This window comes from Tachypleus tridentatus, chromosome 9, assembly GCF_004210375.1.
Source record: "Tachypleus tridentatus isolate NWPU-2018 chromosome 9, ASM421037v1, whole genome shotgun sequence".
NCBI lineage: Eukaryota > Metazoa > Arthropoda > Merostomata > Xiphosura > Limulidae > Tachypleus > Tachypleus tridentatus.
In genome coordinates this window covers 124,639,289-124,665,984 of record NC_134833.1, presented here as the reverse complement: position 1 = coordinate 124,665,984, position 26,696 = coordinate 124,639,289, and the positions used below count along the sequence as shown (strand labels likewise).

General features: G+C 31.1%; 2 protein-coding genes and 1 long non-coding RNA gene across 7 annotated transcripts in view; 1 reads left to right on the top strand and 2 right to left on the bottom strand.

Moving 5' to 3' along the window:
- Positions 1–26,696, top strand: part of LOC143226275 (general transcription factor II-I repeat domain-containing protein 2-like) — a 93,111-nt gene that overhangs the window by 55,063 nt on the left and 11,352 nt on the right. The window contains exon 3 of the mRNA XM_076457028.1: positions 11,306–11,368. Coding sequence (XP_076313143.1) covers positions 11,306–11,368 — 63 coding nt within the window. The remainder of the gene's footprint in view (positions 1–11,305; positions 11,369–26,696) is intronic.
- Positions 1–26,696, bottom strand: part of LOC143226273 (anoctamin-2-like) — a 46,134-nt gene that overhangs the window by 16,987 nt on the left and 2,451 nt on the right. For 3 of the 5 annotated variants that reach the window (XM_076457027.1, XM_076457025.1, XM_076457026.1), the window contains exons 2-6: positions 6,254–6,308; positions 5,840–5,944; positions 3,977–4,111; positions 3,354–3,517; positions 2,072–2,154 (exon numbers count right to left, since the gene is read on the bottom strand). In XM_076457027.1, the coding sequence (XP_076313142.1) occupies positions 2,072–2,154; positions 3,354–3,517; positions 3,977–4,111; positions 5,840–5,944; positions 6,254–6,308 (542 nt within the window). Of the gene's footprint in view, positions 1–348; positions 421–2,071; positions 2,155–3,353; positions 3,518–3,976; positions 4,112–5,839; positions 5,945–6,253; positions 6,309–26,696 lie in introns of all 5 variants that reach the window. The other 2 variants (XM_076457023.1, XM_076457024.1) reach the window with 1 other exon arrangement.
- LOC143226276 (uncharacterized) lies at positions 8,632–25,810 on the bottom strand. The gene is made up of 4 exons (XR_013014534.1): positions 25,757–25,810; positions 19,563–19,658; positions 12,057–12,205; positions 8,632–8,845 (listed from the first exon to the last, which is right to left on the bottom strand). It is a non-coding gene; the product is annotated as an uncharacterized LOC143226276 (long non-coding RNA).

The following is a 26,696-nucleotide window of genomic DNA, read 5'->3' as shown; positions in this document are numbered from 1 at the left end:
AATTGTACCTTTAATAACCATTTACTCAAAATAACTGCATTTTTCAAGAAGAATAAGGCATTTTTTTAAGTTTAATAATTTTAAGAAAGAATTCATACAAAAGATACATAGCTTGTTAATTTTGTTTGATAGAGTTATTTAGTTACAGTTTTGTTGTTAAACCAATACCAAACACTTTCACTGTCATCATAAAACTCATAATCTGATAATCAACTACAACACTGCAAATTCATCATCAACAGATAGATCTGGACTTGTATAAAAACAAGACAAATTGTGGGAACAACTAGACAAAAAGTCAGATGTTTGTTTTGATGTTTATTATAAATTGATAACTGCTGTTCTTACCCCTGTAATAAAGTTTACTTTCTTTTTCTTTACTTTTGATAATTTAGCTAAATATTCTGGCCTTGGATGTTCCTGGTGATATAAAAAAAAAAAAACACATTATGATCAAGACTTCAGGTAAAACATCATATCTGTGTGTTAAGAAATTTACATTTTTAAACATGTATTTTTGAGAAACTTTCTCAAAAGAATACCTTAAGGGAACATTCAAACATTATTTTTATAAGACAAAGTTTGAAAAGATGTTCAAAGGGAAATACTAGAGAGTAGCTGTAAATATCATACTGGAAACAAACAAACTTGTCCTGAGCACCCACTCAAGGCAGGAAAACAAGGTCATTAACCCTTTCACATCAAGGTCAAACTGCATATCTCACAACCTTTTACAGAGTTAAATTCAAAATTTAATTAAACTAGTTTATTATCGATGTATACAAGTAAACTTTGCATCACAATGTAATTACTGAATCAAATTTTAATAGTATTTAAGTTCTTAGATTCTTCTATAATTTACTTATCACCTCTCCAAGAATTGAATAATTTTATGTAAATTATAAAGTAGTTATATTACAGCTTTCTATCTTATTCGTTCATGATGTCATACACTAGGAAATTAGAGTCATTTAGCACACACACAGCTTCTCTTTTACAAGCTGCCAATAGTTCTCTATGATGTTGTATATCCATAGACTTACCACTATATCAGCAAGGGGCATTTAGTGTGGTAGTGCCATTAGTAAAGAACAAAAAAAGATGATGGTAAACAGTACATTTTATGTTTTTCATGAATATTCTTTATTTATTACTATAAAAGTAACTAAAATGAAAAAACAAGAAAGTTGTTAGGTTAGATTAGCTAAAATAATGAATAGTAATAAGAAATATTCTTCATATTGTTTAATGTAATTCAATAGGGTAACATGAGCTGAAGGTTCACCAAGTGATTTAAAACTTGTGAGGAAGGATTAATTGTTTGTTTGTTTGTTTGTTTTGAATTTTGCACAAAGCTACTCGAGAGCTATCTGTGCTAGCCGTCCTTAATTTAGCAGTGTGAGACAAGAGGGAAGGCAGCTAGTCATCACCACCCACCGCAAACTCTTGGGCTACTCTTTTACCAATGGATAGTGGGATTGACCATGACATTAGAATGCCCCCACGGCTGAAAGGGCGAGCATGTTTGGCGTGATGGGGATGCAAACCCGTGACCCTCAAAGGAAGGATTAATAGTTACACATGGTTCAAAAGTCAATAAAACTATAAGATTAAGAAGAAACAGATGTATATTGTCACAATTTGTTGTCATTTTAGCACAATAAAAAAGTAATTCACAATTATTTCATAATTTTTATGGTGGTTATGAGGACGTTTAGATTGGCTGATCATTTAAAAGTTATAGCTTGTAAAATAACAGATAAAATAAACTTTTTACTGACAGCAAACATCATCTGATATTTATGAAGGAGGTTTAAAGAACTACATAAGTGAAATTTGAAAATTTTTAAATGAAGTATTTTTAATCTTAACATGAAAAATCACTTTGCAATCATAACAGTCAACACTGACAACATATAATTAAAATATTTGTATGATTACTGTCAAATTTGTCATGACACAACTAGTACCTTCAGAATCACAATAGGTATACTGCCATGGTTAAAAGTTCATGTCAAATACAAAAGTCCATTGTGATAAAATTAATTACTGAGGTAAAAGTACACATTACCTCTAAAGTGGCAAAACTAGTCATATTCCAGAGGTGGGTAATTTTTTCTGAATACCTTTTCCACAATTCAAGAAATATTACAGCTGAAAGTAAATAAAAACAAAGTGATAAAGTTTATCATCACTGAAGACAGAAATTGCAACAGAATACAAATTACTCTTTAAACTTATATGGCTTATGATAATTTATTCAACTATTTTTGTTCACCAAAGTGTTAGTAATAACAAACTTTGTAAAGTGTTTTCTTTTTTCCTTGAAAAGTCCCAAATTACAGACAAGATATCTCAAAGTAATAACATGCTTTTGGAATTAATTTGAAGTGTTTGATGTGAGAATTCAGTAATAGAAGTTTAAAGTCTTGAATGTGTAGCAAATTTGATGTGCTTTATGTTGGTTTGAAATTAAGACCATTTCAAGTATTGCAGGTATACAATGTTGGACGTTTTATGTTGAAGTAACCCTTTTGCTATGGGCATCCATTACCACACATATCATGAGGATTTTCTTAGTGAGTTACTTTCCCAAAATTCAGGTCCTTTGTAAGGTCAGTTTTATGTTACTGGACATGGTAGCATGAGCATACATGCACCTTGTCATTGTAACTTCTACACTGTTATCCAGACACAGTTGAAAGATCAATATAATAAATTTATATATGTACATGGTGAGGACAAGAAAAGTGGCCCCCTTGAAAATACTGTTAATTTGTTATATATTTTATTAGATAATAGAAAAATGTGTAAAATGCACAAGATCTGTTCCAAAATGATATCAAATAAATTAACATTTTCAAGGGAGAGGCACTTTTTTGTCCTCCCCTTCTATATAAATGTATAATGTTATCAAATTTAAGCTATTTTATATGAGTTGTAGTTTGTAGTTATTCTAGAATGAAAAAAGGCATTATTTATATTAATTTCCTAATTGTTTAGAGTGGTCAAATCTATCAAGCCCATACAGAGTTTCATTAGTAAAAATAACAGACAAAACATTATGTTTTTCTTTGTACAAAAATGTTTGATAATTATCTGGAGGTTATAAAAATTTTATATGTGAAATTTGAACATTTTCTGATGCATAAAAGTATTTTTAATCTTAAAATCAAAATTACTATGCATGTCAACATGCTGAAAGAAAATAGGCACAAGAAAAGCATTACTTAAAAAAGTCTTAAAACTACATAACAAAAAATTTGATATTTTGTGTATGAAAGCTCTAACAGAGCCTGAAGAAGAGAATATTACTTATTTAACTTTAACATGCAAATCTATATAATACTTACCCCAGAGTGACATAAAAACAGCAAAAAATACAGCAGCACCATTGTCAAAAAGATGTGAAATTCTGACAAAAGTGCATGTCTGTCCTAGCTGTTCATATTTACATCCTTTTATGTCACACCGAGGACATAAAATTATGTCTTTGTGGTTCTCACAAACGTCCTTACTGTAAAAAGAAAATGCAATTTTGTTTTAAGTTTATAGAATAAACACAGTACAGTTGAACATTTAAATCAATCATAATATACAACTATCAATTTCAATGATAATGCCACATAAAATAACTGATTAACTGAAATTATGTTTAAATCAATTTGTCACAAAAATTATTTAAAATATTTTAAGGTACATTAATGGTTCAAAACATATCAACAAATAAAAATTAATGGTTCCAATTATTACTCTTTGCAATTATTCCAGCTACAAATGTCTTGTGTGAAAATAATTAATTAGTTAAAAACTGATTAATTAGTCCAGTGATTAATCACTTACCACATTCCATCAATTACATATCTCTAAGTAACTGATTTATCTGAGGTATAATTTAGAAAATGATCAAACATGAGTTATAAAAATAATAAACTGTTTGATAACTCTTTTAATTTTTTTCTCCCCTTATTCATACCTGTGAGCATCATCCACCAAAGTGAAGAACCCATATAGGAAACACAGCACTCCTACTGCTGAAGCTGAGATCAACATGCAGGTATAAAATCCCAGCCAAGCAAAGTAGAGGCCTATTTTGACTCCAAAATATTCCCTGAAAAAATTGAAAGGAACAAACAATGAAGTGATTCTTATCAAACAAAATGTAGTGGATACAATAACTAATGAGGAACTCCAAAAAATCCATCCATAAGAACCTTTTTTTTTTTATAAAGATTTGTCTCAATTTTAAACTCTGACTAGTATGAGAGCAAAGTGATTTTCATGCTAAAATTTATAAAAATTTATATATCTTTGATATTACAGTTTCCAAATTTCATTTGCATAGCTTCTAGAATCTTCTAATTGAATATCAAGTTATTTTTGGTAAATATTTATGTTATGCATAATTTTCTATACCCTTACATTTCATGAGATTAGGCCATTTGTTTAACCTTGTAACCACACCAAAAAAAATATTTTTCCTTTCTAAAATCCCTGCAGATTACAATAAAAGCTTATTATTTATCCTGACTATCATCAGGCTTGCATCAATTAAATATGACAACTTCCTATATACTAAGCCTATGTTACAACCTAGGAATCACCTTGTATACACTTAGTTCAAATTACAGCATAAAATTATGTAACACACACGATCTTCATAAGTATTTACATATATTGCAAATAAATTAATCTATTTCTTCATTCATATATTCTAATGTTACCTAATAAGTATTTTTTTCACTATTATAACAAACAAAATATGTGCATATAAAAAATAACAAAAATCTAATACTTAATTGTGAATGCTGTAATTTCTTTTGTTGTCAAAGTCTTAAAGTATTGAGAGATGTTAACCCAAATTTTCCATGGACTGTTTTTCATCTTTTTCCCAAATTATTTATTAATTTCAAACACACAATTTGGAGCACAAACAATAATAAACACAAAGCATACAATGTCTTATAATTATTACAATTTAACTGGTTTTCTAACTAAACATTGTGCATCAAAACAATTTCCTTAGCTGGTTAAACTAAACATAGTAATAGCAGATTTGAATCTATGTTCCGAAAAACTTAAAAGCCATCCTGTGAACAAGATGACATCATACATAAAACAGAATATTAAATATTTATTTTCTAATGGTTATCAATAATGTAATAGCAAATGTCAAAGACAGAAAGAGAGAGAATTATTTACATTTTTGAAAGACTGTATGTAAGAGAACAGAGCTTTATGGGATGGCTTGGTAACTATAACTTTATGTTATGTACGAGGAAAATCTGCAAGTCTGAAAGTTGTATTCAATCTCAGTCAATCAAATACAAGTGAAAAGATGTCTAAGTTTAGCAATTTTGAAGAAACAAGTGCCATCACGTGATACAGAAATGTAAACACTAAGACGTTACAAATTAAAATATTTTTCTTTTGAAATTCAGAAAGTAAAACTATATTATATAATAGAAACATCTGATTAACTACATACAAATGCGATTAGATCTACATCTCTTTTGGTTATTACCACATCTTTATAGAATTTTATATCTCAATGAAAAGAATACATTATATCTCAATGAAAAGAATACATTAGCAACACGAGAGAATTCTCTCCCTCCTATCATGACTGACTCTCCTTATATATAATTATTGTATTTAGAATGTTCTCTTTCAAAACACAACTAGTATGAATAAAACTCCAACTGAGACTCTAAACATGGCATACAAATATAAGATGTTTTTTTGGTAATTTCAATCTTTAGGTAAAACTCAAAACTTTTACCAAGTGATTTTTTATATTAAATAAATAAATTCTGTCCAGGAAATTATTAACACTCACTTGATGTCATCAAGGGGTTGTTTTTTAAATATTGTTGAAAACGAAGCCCAGTTGTTTAATAACCATTTCCTGGGAGCTTTGTCATCTGAAGAATGACATTCCCCCCTAATAATACGTCAAAATAAATTATCAACATAACCATTATTTTACTGATACAGGAAGTGAAATATCTCCAAGTATAATGACAACTGATAAAAATATGTTAAAGTGTACTTTGCTGGAAAATAATATTAATAACAAACTACAGGAGCAACCCTATCACATAAATTCATCAGGTCACAAACCTGATATAACACACACTGGCTATAGAAATAACTGTGAACAATACTTTTAACATATGAAAAATTGTACTTTCTCAATACTTTATCAACATCAAGCACACTTGAAAAGAAAAATCCAATAAGTTAACTGACCTCATGTAAAGGAAAGGCAGCTTCGCAGACACGAACTTCGATGAGCTTTGTTATTCCTGAAAAAACAGGAGAAAAACACAGTATAAATACACAAGGCATGAAATATTTAAATATAAAAATATTTAATAAAACAATGTAAACAGTGATTGCAATGACTTTTATTCATCACCATATATCATATCATATATTGGAACACACATATCATACGTAACAAACCCAAGCACACACATATCAAGTACTACAGGGTTGCCAGTGACTAAGTCTTTTTTTAGTAGTTTAAGAAGCCTATAACCATTAACTGTACATTGGTTTCCATTTCTGTGTGATTGTATCACGAATTAAAAGAAGAGTATAGGGAGATGCTAAGTTGAAACTTTGAAGAAAATAGAAAGCCTAGCATTCAGAGAGGAAAAAACATGTTTGTTCATTATATTTCATATTTTTCAGTTTCTCATTTCACTGCACATTGGTAATTTCATTTCTATTAGTATTACGGTTGAAAAAATAGTAGATGATATGTAAAGTTTTGCCAGAAAAATATTTTTGAAAAGAAGTATTTTTTTATTTTTTTAGCATGGAAACTTTCACTCAGACTGATTCATTTAAGGCTTTGGAAATTCACAGACAGATCTTTATGGGAAATATTTTAATAGAAATATTGATTACTTGTGTACAATACAGTTATGGTTACTCAAAGCTTGACAAATTTCATAAATGAATGTGTCATAAATTTAGAATTATAGTAAAAATTAGTACTTACAGCTCCACATGAGCAGGTGTTTCCCTATTGGACTGACCCCATACACATAGAGTGTTAATATTATTTATCACTATTAATTTTTATATTTATGGATATTATTCAGCACTATTAAATTTTAGGACTAAAACTTAATCTAGTTGAAACTTGTGAGATATTATCAAGTGTTAATAAGCAAAGGTAGCCAACCAATCAATCAGTACATTCTAATAATTATAGCTTCTTGTTTTCTGTGTATTAACTTATGAATATTAAACACTTCTTGTCAGTTTGCTATATAAAATTAGATTCATTAACTGTTCACATCATGTGATAAATAACAAAACTTCTAGTACACACTAACAGTCTTATGTCAAACTACATTAAAAAATACAAGTCTCTGAATTTAAATTGTAAAGTTTAATATGACAGAAAAGTTCAGGTGGATGTTCCATCTTGGGATTTTATATATACATGAGAAAACAAATCAGCAGCTGGTCAGTGCAAGGTCAAAACTAAATATAATGATGATAAGTATGAATCATTATAACTCAGAGTATTTTAAGACACAGATATTTAAAAATACACACTGTAATTTTTAATTAACAGATTTCTTAACATTATTTCTACTAAATATTTGAGGGCTATCTGTGCTAGATGTCCCTAATTTAGACTAGAGGGAAAGCAGCTAGTCATCACTGCCCACTACTAACTCTTAAGCCACTCTTTTACCGATGAATAGTGGGATTGACTGTTACACTATAATGCCCTGACAGTTGCAAGCATGTTTGGTGTGACAGGAATTTAAATCTGCAACCCTCAGACTGTGATTCAAGTGCCCTCTCCATCTGACCGTGCTGGACTAAATAACTTAAGGATATATCAGTAAATCAAAAAGGTAAGCTATGCAAATTTCAGATTCTTACTTGTGATAATGTTAAGCTCATGTTTGTATCTTAATATAAATTTTAGTAGCTTACTGTTCGTGTTAGTAAATCCTAACATGATACTGAAAAGTTACATCTTACAACCTTTGTTATGTTACTTTTCAAAATTTAAAACTGATTGGCCAAAACATAAAAGTGAACTAAAAACTAAATTTATTAATATAGACTCTTCATAAAAGTGTTTAATTCATTTTTGTGTACAACATGGTAGGCAATTGTGGCACGAGCACTTTGAATCACCCACAGCAGAGGTCACAGCAAAACTGTAAACATAATTTATGACAGCTAATTTGTACTCAAAACTGAAATTTGTATCACCACTTGTATATGATGGTACTTTGTGTAAAACTTTATTACAAGTAAACATAATGAACTGCCTTATGGAATAGTTGGAAGACTTACAGAAAATATTACAAAAGTCAATTTAAAAAGTTTTCTTTGTTTGGAAACTTTTTTATACTTTTAGCACCTCTCAGGAAAAGCTAACTACATGCATTTTAATTATTATAAACTCATCACTAAATGTTATCATATTAAAATGCAAGGAAAAACATATAAGCATGATACATAAAATAATTTCATATTATATAAAATTAATTGAAAAAATTCAGTTTTCACTTCTAGATTATCTAATGACTCAGTTCATAATAAAGAAATTTATTTTCAAAAAGTATAAATTCAGCTCATGAATTTTTTCAGTAATTCTGATGCACAGTAAATTATACAGAGAGGAAATTAAATACATATTATGTTAAAATATATTACGGGAAATAATTTTTTTTTTCACTTGCCAAATGCATAAAATTCTCCTGTATTATTACTAAATCTTTTCTGCTTCAAAATAAAATTCACAATTTGAGCACATTGGGCTGGGTTAAAGAAATCTTCTTTCCTCGCTGGAACATCAAATCTTTAACAAGACCAGGAAAAATAACTTTACACAAATATGAACATACGTGAACAAAATATTTTTAAAATTACAAACCTCTTTCACCTGTTAGAGCAACAAGTCACATTTACAAAGTAATTAACTATTAGAGTTCCTTTAGATGTATAACACATTAAATAATGATGCACTACATTTATTAATAGATACAGATGTAGCAATATGACAATACTCTTTTCTTACTGGAACCCTGTACTGGGCCAGTAAAGGATGTTATGATTTATGTTATTGATCTTATTCTGATGTAACATTACATGCACTATTATATAGATCTTACTTGTCAATATAAAATCTTTAATATAGAAGCTGATGAACCATACAGGCTTAACAATAAAGACAAATCCTTTGTTACATCTAAATTCCTTTCTAACCAACTTTACATATGATGGCTTTACACAACATTATAACAACCATCCAAGTTATTAGTTTCTTGAAGTAAATTGTGATTTATTACTCTGTATTTTTTTTTAAATCATAAAGGGCAAGTAATATCAAAAGTGCCATTACTGACTGACTCATGTTTTCACTTCTGAAAAACAAAAACTCATCATGAAGTAAAACATTAAACCATAGTGTACATTCATGAACATTTCACTTATCACATCATTCATAATGACAACATGAGCTATATGTTCCCCGAGTTATTTATAACTTGTGTGGTGGGTGTATTTATGTCGATATAGATCAAGGGCAAGAAAACTATATACACCGCTGGCCAAAATCTTAAGGCCAATGAACATAAAGAAAAATATGCCTTTTGCATTGTTAGACTCAGCCACTTATTTGAGTACAGCTTCAAAATATGAAAATAAGAAAAGGAAAAATAAAAAATAAAAAACGTTTTTAGCATTTAATAGAGAAAATGTGAATACTGTGAAATTAGCCTAAATACTAGCTGGTCGAAAGTTTAAGACCATACTGAAATGAAGCGTTAATTGGTAAACACGTCACGAAATGTAGTCATTTGTGTTCAAGCATTAGCATTGTCAACATCTCCCACTGACATCTCCTGTGTTACATTGGGTAAAAACATGGCAAAGGCTAAAAAGTTGACAGAGTTTGAACTGGCAGAATTGTCGAGCTGCAAAAGCAAGATTTCTCTCAACGTACCATCGCTAGTAAGATTAAGCAGAGTAAAATTGCTGTTGTAAATTCTTAAAAAACCCTGGGGGACACAGAACAAGAATTTCAAGTGGTCGGCCCAAGAAAATTTCGCCGGCATTCAGCAGGAGGATTCGATGGGTTGTCCAGCAAGACACCAGCTGATCATCAAACCAGATTAAGGCCCTTACGGACGCAGAATGCAGCTCAAGAACAATAAGAGGCATCTACGAGAGAAAGGCTTTAAAACCATAAATGCCTCAAAAAGCCACGCCTCCTTCCACACCACGAAACAGCTTGGTTAAACTTTGCTGAGAAGCACCAAACATGGGACGTAGAAAAGTTTTGTTCTCTGATGAGAAAAACATTTAACCTGGATGATCCAGATGGCTTCCAACGTTACTGGTACAATAAGGATATCGCACCAGAGACAGTTACTCCTTGACACAGTGGAGGAGAGTCAATCATGATCTGGGGTGCTTTCTCCTTACATGAAACAATGGAGCTTTAGGTTATACAGGGGCGTCAAACAGCAGCTGGCTACATTGGCATGTTGGAGAGAGCATCATTATTGACTGAAGACCCTTGCTTGTGTGGAAATGACTGGATCTTTCAGCAGGACAATGCTGCAATCCACAGTGCCTGCAGGACAAAGGACTTTTTTAATGGCGAATAATATGATTCTTTTGGACTATCCATCGTATTTGCCCAAACTGAACCCCATTCAAAATGTTTGGGGGTAGATGGAAAGGGAAGTCTATAGAAATGGACATCATTTCCAAGCAGTGCGTGATCTTCGTAAAGCCACCTTCACCACTTGGAATTGCATTCCAGCCAGCCTTCCGCAAACACTTGTATCAACCATGCCAAAGTGAATGTTGATATTATGAACTCAGCTTCTGTATATTCAAGCGAAATCTTACGAAATGGAAAGATACAAACCATATTTACGAAGTGGATTTTTATTAGCGTTATCTGAATAATCAATAACATAAAATTACGATAAAAGATGTTCCCAATATTATGTATTCAAGTCGACTCAAGGTAGAAATCTTGATACATCCACAACTTTGCCAAACAAAAATTTTACAAGTGAAATACCAAAGGAAGTGAAACGTACCTCAAGGTATAACATAATTGATAAAGAGAAGAACTGTGAGTGCTTTCATAAAATTTCAAGTTTCTGTGATTAGTTTAATGAGTTGACTCAGTTACTCAGCATATAAAGATATAAATCTAATCTCGCACTCTGTAAAACTTTCTATTCCTATCAATGACAGTGAATGAGCTAAAAAAGATTAATCTTTTTGTTGTTTTCTTCAGTGTATGTTCCAGCAGAAAACCTCACTTGCACTCGAGGATACCGAAGAGATGCTGACAGGTGTTGTAAGTATATATTACACACAATAGAAAAAAAAATTGATTTATTTTAATGGTTACAAAATTGGTCATATTGACAAATCTCATACAGAGTTTGGGTGGAATAATACAAAATACAGTCTAGTTTTACTGACTAAAATGTTTTAAGTTTATTTATGATGTTTAAATTTAAATTTCAGATGATTTAAGTGTTTTAATCTACATGATAATCACTTTGCACCCACAGAAGTCAATTTTCTGATTCCACATATTCACAGACTCTTGCAGTGAAAGATACTTCATTATAAATTATGTTTTTCTCAAGAAATGATTTAGTGATTACTCACAGTTGATGAGATTTTTATGAAGATACACAAAACGTATTAGAAATTATTGTGCTGAAACTATAAAGATAAATTTGGGTCACAAACTTGGCTGATTCAACCAAGCCCATAGTAAAAAGAAATGATGGTAATGGTCTGACTCACTGGTTGTGGGTTCAGATCCCTGTTCCCAAACATGTTCATACTTTTACCCATTGGGATGTTGTAGCATTAAAATCCTAATGCAGTTAGCCCTTAAGTTGCTTTGGCCAATATAGAAAACTAACCAAACATTAAAAAATATTAAAAAACTAAATGTACAGAATATCACCTGACCAAAATCAAAAGATTTATAGCAAATAAAATCCAAAAGCCCAAACATGTGTACTTACAAGTATTCCCTAGCTCTTCTGTATTCAGTTGTAAACTGTTGCCTCTTTGATATTTTGGAGGCAAAGAGATTTGAAATTGTATGACAAACACCACTTATACCTCTTTTTAATTTTTTATCATCACACCTTGAATACTGAAATTCTGGTACCTAAAAGAAATACCAAAATAACATTTTTAAACTGGTGTATGATTTCAGAAATGCTGAACTCCTCAGAAATACATGTGAAATGTATAACAAATTTATCACAACATAATTTATAACCAGTGGAAAAATTGAAACCATTCTTCAAAAGAGAGAGAGAGAAAGGAAGAAATATGTAATATCACAATAATTTATGTTTGAAGCAAGATATACCCAGTTTGTCTCACTGTCTCTGGCTCTCTAATTAGCTATTTTATCAATTATCTGTAAGATCATATTGGATGAATCATACTTTAATCAATCATTTGTATTCTGGACTTCCTGTTGATTATAAATTTAATAAGACTTGTATTAGCAATTTGTAAATTTTAGCAAGTTGAAGGTGGGTGTGGCAAGAGGTTCTTGCATTTTCATTGGTTGCTCTGTAGTTCCATATGATTGAAGGATACAAGATAAAGATTTAGAATATTAATGACATTTTACATAACATTTCATAGTTCAAGGGGAAAGTTCAAAAGAGGAAATAACTGAAGAACAAATATTCAAATTCTCACACTAGGGTAATTTAAAATTGTTTTTAAATATTTTCTTATATTATTAAGAACTAAAAATTTATATAATATTAAAATCTGCAATATCATCTATGGTTTGTTGTCAAGTTTGTTCGTACATCATAGTAATTAAGTGGTTTAATTATATTTTGAATGTAACTTGCTTAAACATCATAACACGTCAGTTTAACTAGCCCATGTGCGAAGAGTTCATACATCCTAAGTGTCTTGTTTGAATTGTGAAAGGTGTCAACCAATGTACTCATAAAGTTTTATTTACTCTGTACTCTGCCCTTAAATACAAAATGATTAGTAAGCATACTGCAAGTGATTCCAGTGCCAGCAGTAAGCCAAAAAATTGCAATAAAAGCCATTTCAGTAACAACAAAATTGGAAACCATCAAGAAGTTTGACAAAAGCCAGAAGCCAGACTTGCAATAAATTCCAAAGCATTTAAGTTCTCACCATCAACTACAGTAACTATCAAGAAAGAAAAAATTATCCAAAGTGCTAAGTTCTTCCACACCTGCATCTGTTAAGTTACAAAATCAGTATTGCCCAAAGATAATGGATAACAAAGGCTGACTTGACAGATTAAAAACAAAAAGAGCATAATTTACACAGCCTAAAGGCAGCAAGTGCTGACATGGAAGCAACATCAATGTGCCAACCAGTTTTAAAAGATATTATTGAACAAAGAGGATATGCGACCCATCAAGTTTTCAACATTTGAGAGACTGATCTATATTGGAAGAAGATGCCAGACAGAACAGGTTCAAGCAACAAAAACAATTTTTGAGGATTGGTTTACAACTTTTTCTGCCCTGCAGTAAAGAGATGTTTTTCTATGGAAAAAAGATCACATCATTAGCACATCAGTTTGGATTTTAATGGAATTGAAGAGCAATTCATCAATGACTTACTAAAATCATACTATAAACAAATGACCAATGAAGAATTGATAAAACACTGACCAAAAATTTGCTGATTATGAATAGAAAGACGACTAAGAACCAGAACCACAACTGTTTTTAAAACAGAAAAAGCTGTCAAATTCATTTTTACTATTTTATCAAACTGTGAAAATCCAGACTAAAAATGACCAAAATTGTGATTGAAGCCTTAATAATTGAACACGATGTTGAAAGTGCCCTAAAGAACTTTATAGAGAAAAAATGTGAGCATGCTAGACAAACAGCATTGACAGCATTCTTCAATCAGTGTACACCACCCTCCTAGCCATGATGATGTTGATACTCCCACTCGGTCCAGCATGGCCAGATTGTTAAGGCACTCGACTCGTAATCTGAGGGTCGTGGGTTCAAATCCCCATCATACCAAACATGCTCACTATTTCAGTGGTGGGGGCATTATAATGTGACAATCAATCCCATTATCTGTTCATGAAAGAGTAGTCCAAGAGTTGGCAGTCGGTGGTGATGACGAGCTGTTTTACCTCTAGTCTTACACTACTAAACTAGGGACAGTTAGTACAGATAGCCCTCATGCAGCTTTGTGTGAAATTCAAAAAATCAAACCAAATAAAAACATTTGATAATAGTAATAATTACACCATTTTATTTTAATTAAAATTTTAAAAATATCATTCATAAATAATTTCAATATATTTTACAAACTACAGGAATTAACACTCAATGTTAGATCTTTCTATGATAATATTTTCCATTAAAGTTATCACAGTTTTAAAACAGACAAATTCTTACAAGCTATGTATTTTTACTTAACATGTACAATTTGTCCAACATGTTTCCCAAGAAATACAGGAAATAGCTATAGGAATTATTTTCACAAGTTTCAGATTTATATTTCTTCAAACTTCAATATCTTACATGATAAATCTAAGTAAGAAAGACTATAATAAATCTTTCCATATTAATTGTGTTTGTGAAAGTAATAATCAGAGTTCTAAACACTATTAAACATATTTACCCGAATTCACTTTGGGAAAAGAAAAAAAAATCAAAACATATTAATCTATATTAACAAATAACAGTTATGTTAAAGAACATTACAAGATTTCACAGACGGAGCTCATATGCTCACTCTAATGTTTCACAAATGATGTTTCCCTATCACGAGGTGAACACCATATTTTATCAACATTGTTATAAATCCAATAATTTTTTTTGCCACCAATAACACGAGTAACAGTTTTACAAAATAATAAAACTTTTTTCAAATATTTCACACATCATGCAACAGACTTATTGTTATGCATTTGTTCTGATGCCTACATTTCTTTCAATTTGATGCTTGTAGTGTATATTGTTGGATGTGTATTGTGTAACTCCCAGCTGTTTTCTAACTTTCTGGAAGATTCTTAAGAGTAAGAATCAACAATATTTGTTTTACAAAAATGCTTACACATTTTTTAAAATGGTTTAACATTCAAGATTATCTCCTTAAGCCATATAAATCAATGCACCAAAAAGCAGAACAATTATTTTTATCACTACAAGTGTACTACAAGCCACAGAAGCTATAATTGTGATTAATGCTTATTAATCAGAAAACGATAGAATTTGATCAGGAATCTTTATAGATACTGAATATCACAACCTGTTCAACTTCAGTGAATTGAGTTATGGCATTGGTATATCTACAAGGACATTAAATATCTTTTGTGTGTATTAATCTTGTTGACGAATGTCATAAATTTAATACATATAAACATTTAATTAACATTTAAATTAAAATTTCCAGCTGTTTGAAATTGTAATACATTATGTACGTTACATAAAAAATTGGAGACTGATCTGAGATAAATTATAATACATAACAATCAACAATATAATTTCTCTAAAATTAATTTTAAGGTAATAATGAATCACTGTTATATTGCAGCCACGATTAGCTTTACTTCTCTTTAATATCTTACTATATATAATTAAAGCATGTTCTTTACATGGTGTATTATTACAGTACTAACAGTAATTTTGTTATAGTAAATGCATTTACCATTAGTACTACATCTTGTCCTTAGTCATAATAATAATAATGATATTAGCTTTCCAGCTACTTCTTATAGTTTGACTTTATTCATTACTTCCTGTACTTACACATTACATCAGTGAAGATATAATCAAACACACATGTGCAGCCACAGTGATGTAAAGTTCTTGTTATCAGAGTATTTTTATTTGAAACTATGCTCTGCAATAAAGAAATAGTTGTTGCATAAATTTTAGTTATTTTTCTAATTTATTGAATCTTCAATGCACAAAGTGTAGAATTGTTTTATGGATTTTTGTGGTACCAGTACTGGTGAGTTTGTTTTATAAATCTATTTTTATTAGTACAAGCTTTATCATTACATTTTAATTATAAAAATTAATTTACATTGCTAGCTTATTACATGGAATTAAGCCTATCCTAAATCACCTAAGCTAATTATTATAATGAGGTATTACTGGGATTACAGCCAAGAATATCACTAACAAACAACAATACTCAACTGACAACAACAAAGAGATTACAAGCAAAAATGTAAAACCGTATATTTAATTAGAAATATTTATTACTCAGTTGATTTTCATCTGTTCTATGTGGACAGCTACCCTATATCAGACATTCAAATTAATTACATAATGGTCTTGACTTTGATGTAGCCTTCTGTTAAAGTATTGTATCACAACAATAGAATTTTTATCACACCAACTCCACATTGTACTGTTGACATCCTCTTATCATCCCTTCCTTGTAAACAGTGATGATGTAACATTGAATAAGTTCCCACCAGTTGAATGTATTATGCTACATAGCAATTAGGGATGGTACAAGGAGTGACAGTGGTCTTTAGAATAATGTTGACTCTTTTTCTCATTATCATATATATATACCATATGTTTCAGCAAGAAAAAAACATGAAGTCAAGCTTATCATTTGAAACATTACTTTTCACCAAATTAGAGCAGTTTATCGAAATCAGCTCCCTCATCAGTAACCCCAGAAAAGGGCAAAGTAGAAAACTAAACTCCTTGTAGTAGGGGACTACAGTTTATATGATTGAATTTTCCTTTATTCACCACAGTACACCTGCATTTGTAAACATATTTAAAGAATATAAGTGGTATGTAGCACTAGTTGCTTCAGAATGAATGAAAGTCATTGCAGTACAAAAAAATAATGCTTAAGTGCAAATATAATGAGTTATCTCCTTTGTAATTTATTTTTCAAGTGAATATTAAGTATCAGGTTCCACTTTGTAAAAGATGATATAAATAGGTATCTGCTACAATTTAGAGAATGAAAAGAATGAGAGTTATCACTAATACAGATGGTTAATCACACTTTAAAAGAAAGGTCCGCATGTTAATGCTCTAGTATGATGTGATAAATTTGAGTTACAGCACTGTACGTAAAATGATTAACTTGTGTACATTCGGTTTATGGCAAATCTATGGTCCTTTGACAATATTAAATGTCATGAATATACTTACAGAACAGACTCCAGAATGTTTGTCAAAGCCCTTTATGAAGAAGAATATTAATACGGAATGTTTATAACAACAACACAGTTTAAATAATTTGACAGTGCAATACAGCTGTGAAAGAATTTACTGAATACACTCAAGAAATACATCACAGTCCTCTGTGAGGAAAGATGTTTATACAGAATATTGAGAAGAGCAAAACAATTGAAAACAATTTAAGAGCCAGGAAAGAATTTGCAAGAATATATTCAAAAACAGTAATAAGCTTCAAAACCACATCTCAAACAAGTGCAGAGCAAACTTAAAAATTTGGCTTAGGAAAATGTACCCTTCTACTCTAAAGATAATAAACAAGGATATGGCATTCAGCCATACCACAAAATCAATGTCTAATTACATGCAAAAGATGAAGTAATGCTGGAATTTAAGGAATTCCATTCAATAACATACCCATTATGTCCTTTACTTCAGAACCAATAATCACCATAAACTAAGTTTTTAAAAGCCAATGTCCACAGATTCATCTGTTATTAATAAAAGCTTTCTACTTGTCAAAAATAAATTATATACAAACAAACTTAGCATAGATGCTACATTAAGAGTTTAAATCTCAAATCTATCCATATCTTAAACCACAGCTTTATGGTGTTTTACATCACTTAGGTGGCAAGTAATAGTTGATTCATTATTATAAAGATTGTATAAAGTGTTGTCATAACTCTAAAGAAAGAACTGACAACATTTCAATTATTTGAAACACTTCTCAAATATATTAGTATAAATATATTTATTTTTATACATTCTTGTTCTCAGGAAGACATTTATAGGCACTGACCTTTAAATTTTGCTTCCAAAAGTTAGATTAATTTCTAAAATGTAAAGAGAGCAAGAAAGAACACTTTTTCTAACTTATGATTCATCAGAATTCACGTATCTGAGCATTTTATGTCCTTTCTGATGTGTATTATTTCAGTATTGATGCACACAAAATATCAAAGGAATACTATAACAACATGATCATTTTCAAAATAATACAAGAATGTTATAATTATTATTTTAATCCAAACAAAAATGCACAAATTTTGCCAAACATTTTGAAAATTATTTCAAACTGTCACTGCTATAGTTGTTATACAATCAGTAGTTAAGTTTCATAGCTGACAACAAATAAAACTCGTTAATATTTCATAAAAGTAATTGATCCTGTAATGTATATGAAAAAAAAATTAGCAAACTATAATAGCTGTGATATATCTTTTACAATTCATAAGTTAGTACTGTTCCATTGACCTCTTCATTACACATACATTTAACATTAAGATATCTCAGGAGCAGCAAAGACTGGGAATATAACCACTATGTGGAACTTCATGAAGAAATTTTTCATATCACATTAAACTGTAAATTTTTCTTAATTAGTTTATTATAGATTCCAAATTAAAAGTATGTAAAAACAGGATTTTAAATCCATCTTTTGTATGTAACATTTCTGTGCCAACACAAACATTTTTTCAACACAAGGATTTATCAACCAGGATGGATGTGATGGTAGACAAAAAAACCCTATCCAAATATGTAATATTTCTTTTCTACAAAATGCAACATTTAAGACATAAGTGATTTCAACTCCCTTGATATGTTACTTTAAAATTATCTCTTCACAAATGACTGTAAATGCTCAGAATTTATTTGCATTTTACTTTACTAAATCCAAAAATGAGAAAATCAAAACTGTTCTCTTCTTAACACCCTTAGCAGCCTTTCAGTGTAATAACAAAATCAAATTAAAGAACTACTTCCAGTGGTGGATTAATAACACAGCTGCTGAACATCATTTAAGAAAGAACATCATACTTTGTTTTATGGTCATGCAAAGGAAACAAACTTAACACATTCCACCAGACAAAAAGGGAAATCCATGAATATACAAAACAATAAATGTATTACAACTAAATACAGTAATAGTATAATAATTTCAGCTGTGATTAATAATATCAGTGATGCAGTGTTTTGTTTGGGAGGTACAAACTATAACAAGCCATTAATGAAGATACTTTTTTAATCACATCATAAGTATACTTAACTTATGTAAATTAATTAATTTATTTAATATTTTTTAGTTCAAACTTGCATATAGTTGAAGACAATTTGAACTAGAATATACAAAGTTAAAAAAGAATAATTACATAAATATTTGGTTATAATTAATACAGTAGAAGTTTTCAACATAATTCTAAACACTGGTGAAACTTCCATCACATTTTCGTCAGTCTCATAAAAAAGCTTACATATCTTTACAAATCAATGAGCAAATACTCATTGTAAACTGTATAACAAGCTATCATTAAATCATCTTACCTCTTTCATCAGCATTTTCATCTTTATTATTTCAGCATATCAGGTTAAAACTTCCCATGGGGCATGAATTTTCACAAAGTTTACACCAACTGTGCTCTATTGAAACATAAAAAATAAGATGTAACATTACTGAGGTTTTCTTATTATCTATTCTCAATACAAATGGTATTGTGAGTGAAAATATAAATAAATATATGATTTAAAACATATTTCACACAATTCAAAAAGTTTGAAAATTTTAAGATAATAATAAAAAAATATGTTTTTCAGTAATATAAATAACTTTTTTTCATACTTTAGCACTCTTACCACAAGCTCAGTCAAATCAACTTTGTTTGTGACCCCAAACTGACCTTTACTTTTCATACTGTGACTTAATGTTTTTGTGTATCTTTGAAATTTCACAAGTTTTCGGTAGACATTACAAGATTTTTGCATACAAACACCATAAAAAAATCAAAATATTGACTGCTCCAAGTGTAAAGTGGTTCTTACATTATGGAAAGAACATATGGTAATTTTGATTTGTTTCCTTTTCTTTATCATGGTGGTTATGAGGATAAAAAATAATTTCCTTCATCTGAAAATTATCAAATTTCATTTGTGTAATCTCCAAAACTTCTTGAATAAATATCAAAAGTTTTTCTCAATAAAACTTCATATTCTATCTTCTATTTTCTCTATCCTAATTCTCCATGCATTTTTTTCAGTTTGACACTCCTCATAACCACCATGATAAAAATAAATGAAACAAATCAAAATTACCATTATGTTCTTTCCATAATGACTGCAAATTGTAACAGGAAACTATGATTTTATCATAAGTAGCTTAAATATTGTAATAATATAATTTCTACTAAAATATTTTTGTTTTATTGCTCTTTGAACTGTGTCTAACTAATAATCCCACCACAAAAGTTGAAAATCCCATGACAAAGTGTATCATATATTACATGATCAAATAATGTAACTCATGAACTACTCACAAGCATACCTTGTGAAGCATTTGTAGTACTATTGGTATCTTACCTAATTAAACCTTCTTCAATTTAACAAGTTTCTACTTTTTTAGATTTTATTTACTTTCATTTTAATGAATAAAAAATAGATATGAAAAACAAGAAATTACAGTACTTCACTAGATCTTCAATTTTTTTGTTTTGAACAAAATTTAAGCCTAGTGTTTTGTATTAGAGGTACAAACAGATTAAAAATTTTTGATTTGTTTAATTAATGCACTTACATACACAACATAATAAAACATGGAAAACAAACAATGTCCTACAACTATCACAATTTCTCTGGCTTTTCACCTACGAGATAAAACTTCAGCTAAACGCATCAAAATATTTCACACAGAAATAATGTTTGAACTGGAGAGAAAATAAACAATTCTTTGTAGATAAAAACGATGTCATATATAATTTGTTAGATTAAATCTTTGACTTTTTATTGCATCTAAATAAATATAGTTTATGACATCAGAAAGAACTACTGGTAATTTGTGAAAGATAGAATGTGAGAGGCAGGTGTGGTAAGTGGGTCTGATTTTCTCATTTATTACTCTGTAAACTAATTGTATAGAAGGCTTTGCTTGAGCAATAACTATGTTACAACAAATAATTTCTACCACATCTACTTTTAGGAGAAAAAATAAATAAGAGAAGAGACAAAAACTAGAGGGTAAATTACACAATTTCACACTATGGGAGTTTGAGGATTTTTTAAAGTATTTCCTCACAAAATTAAGAATTTAAAACTAATGTAATATTAATATTTTAATTATTAAACACATTTTGATGTCACGCTTATTCATGTACAATGATATTAAAGTGAGATAGTTACACTTTAAATATAACTGAAAATGTAACATAAGCCTTATGACCTATCCTCAGCATAAGGATTAACCAATTTACCACCTGCTGCATTTCATTTATTTTTAACTCATTTTGAAACAGCCCATAAAAGGTCTCAAAAGGAGAAAAGTTGGTTGGTTGATTAGTGTTTTTTGGCACAAAGCAGCTAGGCTATCTGCATCAAACATCCAGTAAAAAGGTAAAAATAAATTAAATGTAGTAAAATACATAAAAGGAAATGAAGATTAAACAAAATATCATTGAAAAACAGAAAAAGCATAAAACCAATGTTGACACCTAGTCTACAATGTTAAGAGAGAAAGCAGAGTTAGAGAAGTTGTAAAGGACTTTCTCTAGCATAATGGTAATAATCATTGCCTGTCAGGAAGACTAACAGGTAAGTACAAGAACCACCACCAGTCACCTGAAGTTGGTCTTTTCAGTCCTGCTTCCTGGTTATTTGTCATTATGGCCAGTACCAAAAGGTAAAGTAATAAAAGTGTTAAAAGACATGCAGCAAAATTGTAAAAAAACAAGTCACCAGGATGACTAATGGGTAGTTCAAACAGCAGCGTTAGTCACCTGAAGTTGGCCTTTCCAGTCCTGGTGTCGAGTTATTTAATGTTATGGCCATTTTCCAATTTAAAATTGAACTAGAGAGATTGAGACTCTTAAAAGGGAGCCACAATTAAAAAGGTGTAATGAATAAATATCCAACACTTAAATGAGATTATAAAAGATTAATGGCCATTAAAAAACTAAAACTTTATCAAGGTGGACAGTGTTACCATCACCAATAACACTGTCCAATGTTACAGATTATCCCTGGGAAAAAAACATGTTTAAAATAGTGCCGTCATTGAGAATCGTAACGATGGCAAGAAAGTAAAATGTTTCTTACAGTGATTTGAGTGTTACACAAACATAACACCACTCTATCAAGAGAAGCAGGAGAGAGATAGTGCAGAATGTCATAGTGTACATCATCAGGTTCAACAGGTGTACTGCCAGACTGATAAAGGGGTATTTTCAGTTCCACCAGTGTAAAGGGACGATTATAGTCGAAGAGACAGTCAGTTCGGAAGGAAAGAGTCTTGATGGCCATGAAGTTGGAGGAACAAGCAGAAGTGCTAGACACTTGACAAAAGCTTTCACCTAGAGTATTGGCGATGCTCAGGACATCAGCTACCTCTTGGCCATCAGAGAGTAAGATTGAGAAGAGGACAGAATTGTAGTGCCCACTGACCTTTCAAATCCTATTCCATATAACCTTGGAACTGGTGGTAGAAGATATGCTATTTGTGAACTTAATCCAAGATTCCTTCTGTCTTTGACGTCTTACCCACTTAGCATGTGCACGGGCCTGTTGAAAAGCGATGCGGTTTAAAAATGTGGGATATCTAAGTATCCCGGGTCCGTTTTTGAGCCTTTCATGCCATGTGACAGACAGGATTCCACCACGGATGAGAATATCGTGGAAAATGTGTTAATGTTTTTGGAATACACTGAGCACCTGCTTGTATAATACAGTCAGTTACCACTCCCACACAGTCGTCTATTATTGGCTGACTTATGATGGCAGGATCAAGTTCTGCAAGAGTAGTGAAAGTGGATTAGTCTGTCTGATCTAGCTTCCACCGGGGCACGCGGGTCAGGTGACATCGACCACGGCCAGTTTCTCTCAAAAGTATAGGAAAATGATCACTGTCTAGTGGATTTGGGAGAATAGTAAAGGGGAGCAAATTCAGAGATCAGTCGCAGTAAAGAACTGACTAGGTACATGAAAATAAGTGGAAGAACCAGTAGTGAAAAGAGAAAGATTGTGATCAGACAGCATACACTCTACAGAGCAACCCCTCCAATCAATAACAGCACTTCCCCCAGAGAGGATGATGTCCATTAAAGTACCCCAGGATTAGAAAGGGAGACGGCAACTGTTCAACGAGAGCATCAAGGTCTGATGCTTTTCATTTGTTTTGAAAACAATTCTCTTGGAGGCACAGAGAGATCTGTCTGCACTCCCACTGTAGTTGTGGAATGAAGTGCAGCAGCATATCTCGGAGATGAAGTGGCAGACAGCAATTTCCAAGCTTCAGGATAACTAATGTTACAAGTCGTTTTCAAACGCTGCATCTCTTTTCCTCCAACCATTTTGGGCAAGAACAAAAGTAGGAAGGGTGAGAACCATTGCAGTTGACACAATGTGGGTCTGAGTCACACTCATAGGCATCGTGGTCCTTGCCACCACAACATGCACATGTGAGGGAACCACGACATGACGTCTTTGAGTGGCCGAACCTCTGACATTGAAAACATCAGAAAGGGTTTGGAATGTACAGCCGTACTTTGTAATTTAGATAACCTGCCTTGATGGTGACAGGTGCACATAGTGATGTAAGTGTCAAAACGAGGATATTTGTCAGCAGTGTAACTCCATCTTTGCAAGTGGATAAACCAACGAGAATCTCTGACTCAAGGACGTTCTTCAAATCCTTCTCAACAATAACTCCTCGTAATGAATTCAAGGTAGCATGAGGGGTAACCTCAATGGGTACATCCCCAATTGCCTTTGAATTCAAGAGGAGTTCACTGTGTTGGGATGTGGATGTTTCAACCAATATGTCTCCAGATCGAAGCTTCTTTACTGACTTTGGAGAGCCAGCGAGTCCCTCTAATCCATCCTGAATAAAAAAGGGGGACATTTGCCCTAAAGTTTTTCTGAAAGAGAATGTAATATAAGAAAATGAGGTACAGGTGTTACAGATGTTGAAGATTGCTGCTCAGAGTCTTCAAGACGTGGTCATTTACCTATTGACTGTTTTTTTACTATTTTACTTAAATTTTCAGTAAGAGGATCCATAGGAAAAACAAGAAAATTTCGGTTCCCACTGACCCCACCTACCATGGAGCCCTATGAGGGAACGCACTACAATGTCAAGCAAGGACACTGCAGCAACGCCATGGTTTCGTGAGCACTATACCCAAACACCAGCATCAGACACAATGTCCAAAACACCCATTGAGAACTTCCAACACTGGTATTTGGTTGACTCTAACCCAAGTGGACCAGCCGATTGACCCAAGGGGGCCACCCAAAGGCTGCCCGTCTACAGGAATTCAAGGCCAAAGTGATGTGTTAGGGTTGGACCCCTCAATCACCAGGATCCTCTCCTCTCCTTCATGGGTCACCACGTGGGTGGATGTTTAGATCCCAGAGAAGGTAACCAGAAAAAACAGAACCTTCACTGGGAGGTCCCCTCACCATGTACAGAAATCCACACCGTGGGGGGAGAAAAGTTAAATGCACTAATCACATCATGTAATTACTTTATTATTCAAAGTCAGTTCTGGTTCTATATTTTAATACATTAAGCAATTGATTAAATAAAATAGGAATATTATGGTTCACACAGTAAAAGATGTTTCTAGTGTGGTTTCTACATCATTTTTTGTTATGAGTATAATGTTTGTTTGTTTTAGAGCAAAGCCACATTGAGCTATCTGCTGTGTCCACCATAGGGAATCCAACCCTGGATTTTAGTGTTATCACTAAACCTATCACTATCTCACCAGGGGAACAAAAGCAAGAATGAGCGATATGCAATTTCCTTAATATACTTTTGTCAAATATTATTAAGTTAAAACCCATTTTGGGGTAAAAATTCATTTCCACATCAAACAGAGTATATACAACTTCTAAGCCTAATAAACCTCATAAAATATTACTAGGATTATAAGTAAAATTAATAATAAAAACAGGTTACCCAACTCTTCATGTAATCATTGTAATTATTTCTGTGATACAGTATACCATTAGATAGACCAGTGTATCAAGTTAGTTACATAATTTGTTGATCTATGCACAAAGCTATCTTTTACCTCAAGTAATTAATAAAAATAAATGTTATACTAATAATTATACCACTAGCTTTAAACATTTCATATGACTTAATGCTTGAAATAAATACCTTTTTTTTTCCTTAGTACAAGTTGTTTGTTAAATATATAATAAACTATTCAGAGTTAACAGCTACAGAACAGGAATATTTTTGTAATATAAATAAAAACAAGTCTGAAGAAAGACACATTAAAAACACAATAATGAAAGATATAGCAAAACAACAGCTTTGCAAATAAGCAAAAACTTTGAAGACTTGCATTTATCACTTTAACTACATGAAATCTTGTAACCAAACACAAAATGTTAGTTTAGTTAAATTTTAATTTCTTACAATTTTATGTTTCATACATTATTTTCTTATGTAAAACAAACACCTAAACCATCTATTAACAATTCATCATGAAATAACAGATATGTAATGAAAAAACAACATTTACTTGATGAACATGTTCCAGTTCAAACCCTTCGTCCTCCAAATTGGCTTCAAAAATTTGTCTAATATTTCTGTGAGGACCACTGTCCTTTCTCTGAAGATGGCTTGTAAACCAACACAAAGTCAGTTTGATGGTGTTCATCATCAAACAGAGTAGGTTCCTAGTTAATACAATTCCAAAATTTTGTAATTCTAACTAGGTTTTTATTTCATCTAAACAAAAATCATTATTGGTTTGTCTAAATGTTTTGTTTAGATGAAATAAAAACCTAGTTAGAATTACAAAATTTTGGAATTGTATTGTTGGTTTGTCTAAATGTTCTGTTTCTTGTTCATAACAAAAATAATTCAATATGTACATATACACTATCTTTTTTTCATCTATCAAAAGTGAATCTGTATTTATAAAAAAAATATTAATAGACTTCTAAAGAGTATATGAACACATTTACTGAAATATCCTAGTGGCAGCTTGTAATTTCTGTACATGTAAAGCTCACAAGATGCATAAATGAATAAGTATTCTTACCACAGAACATGGGGAAACTTCCCCTAAAGTAACCTCACCCAAGAAAAAATTATTTCCAAATTTAAGGGTTTTATTTCTAAATGATAACTTTTGTAATAAAAAGTAAGGGGCCCTTAAAACAGGGCCATTTTAAACATACTTGTACAAAAGATCTTTAGATATAAAACTAGACAATGTTTATAGACATAGTGTGTCTTTAGCACATGAATGTTCTGCTCCACAGAATTCACCAAATACAATTCTTCCCCTCAAGAAAATAATTCTGAAAGAAAATTTTCTTTAAATATTACAGAATAGTTAATGATTTTGAAAAAAAAGCATTTAATTTCAGTGATTGGTATAAAAAAATTATATCATGTACATTAAACCTGTAATATCAATTCCCTTGATAAAAAACATGTTATATACACAAAAG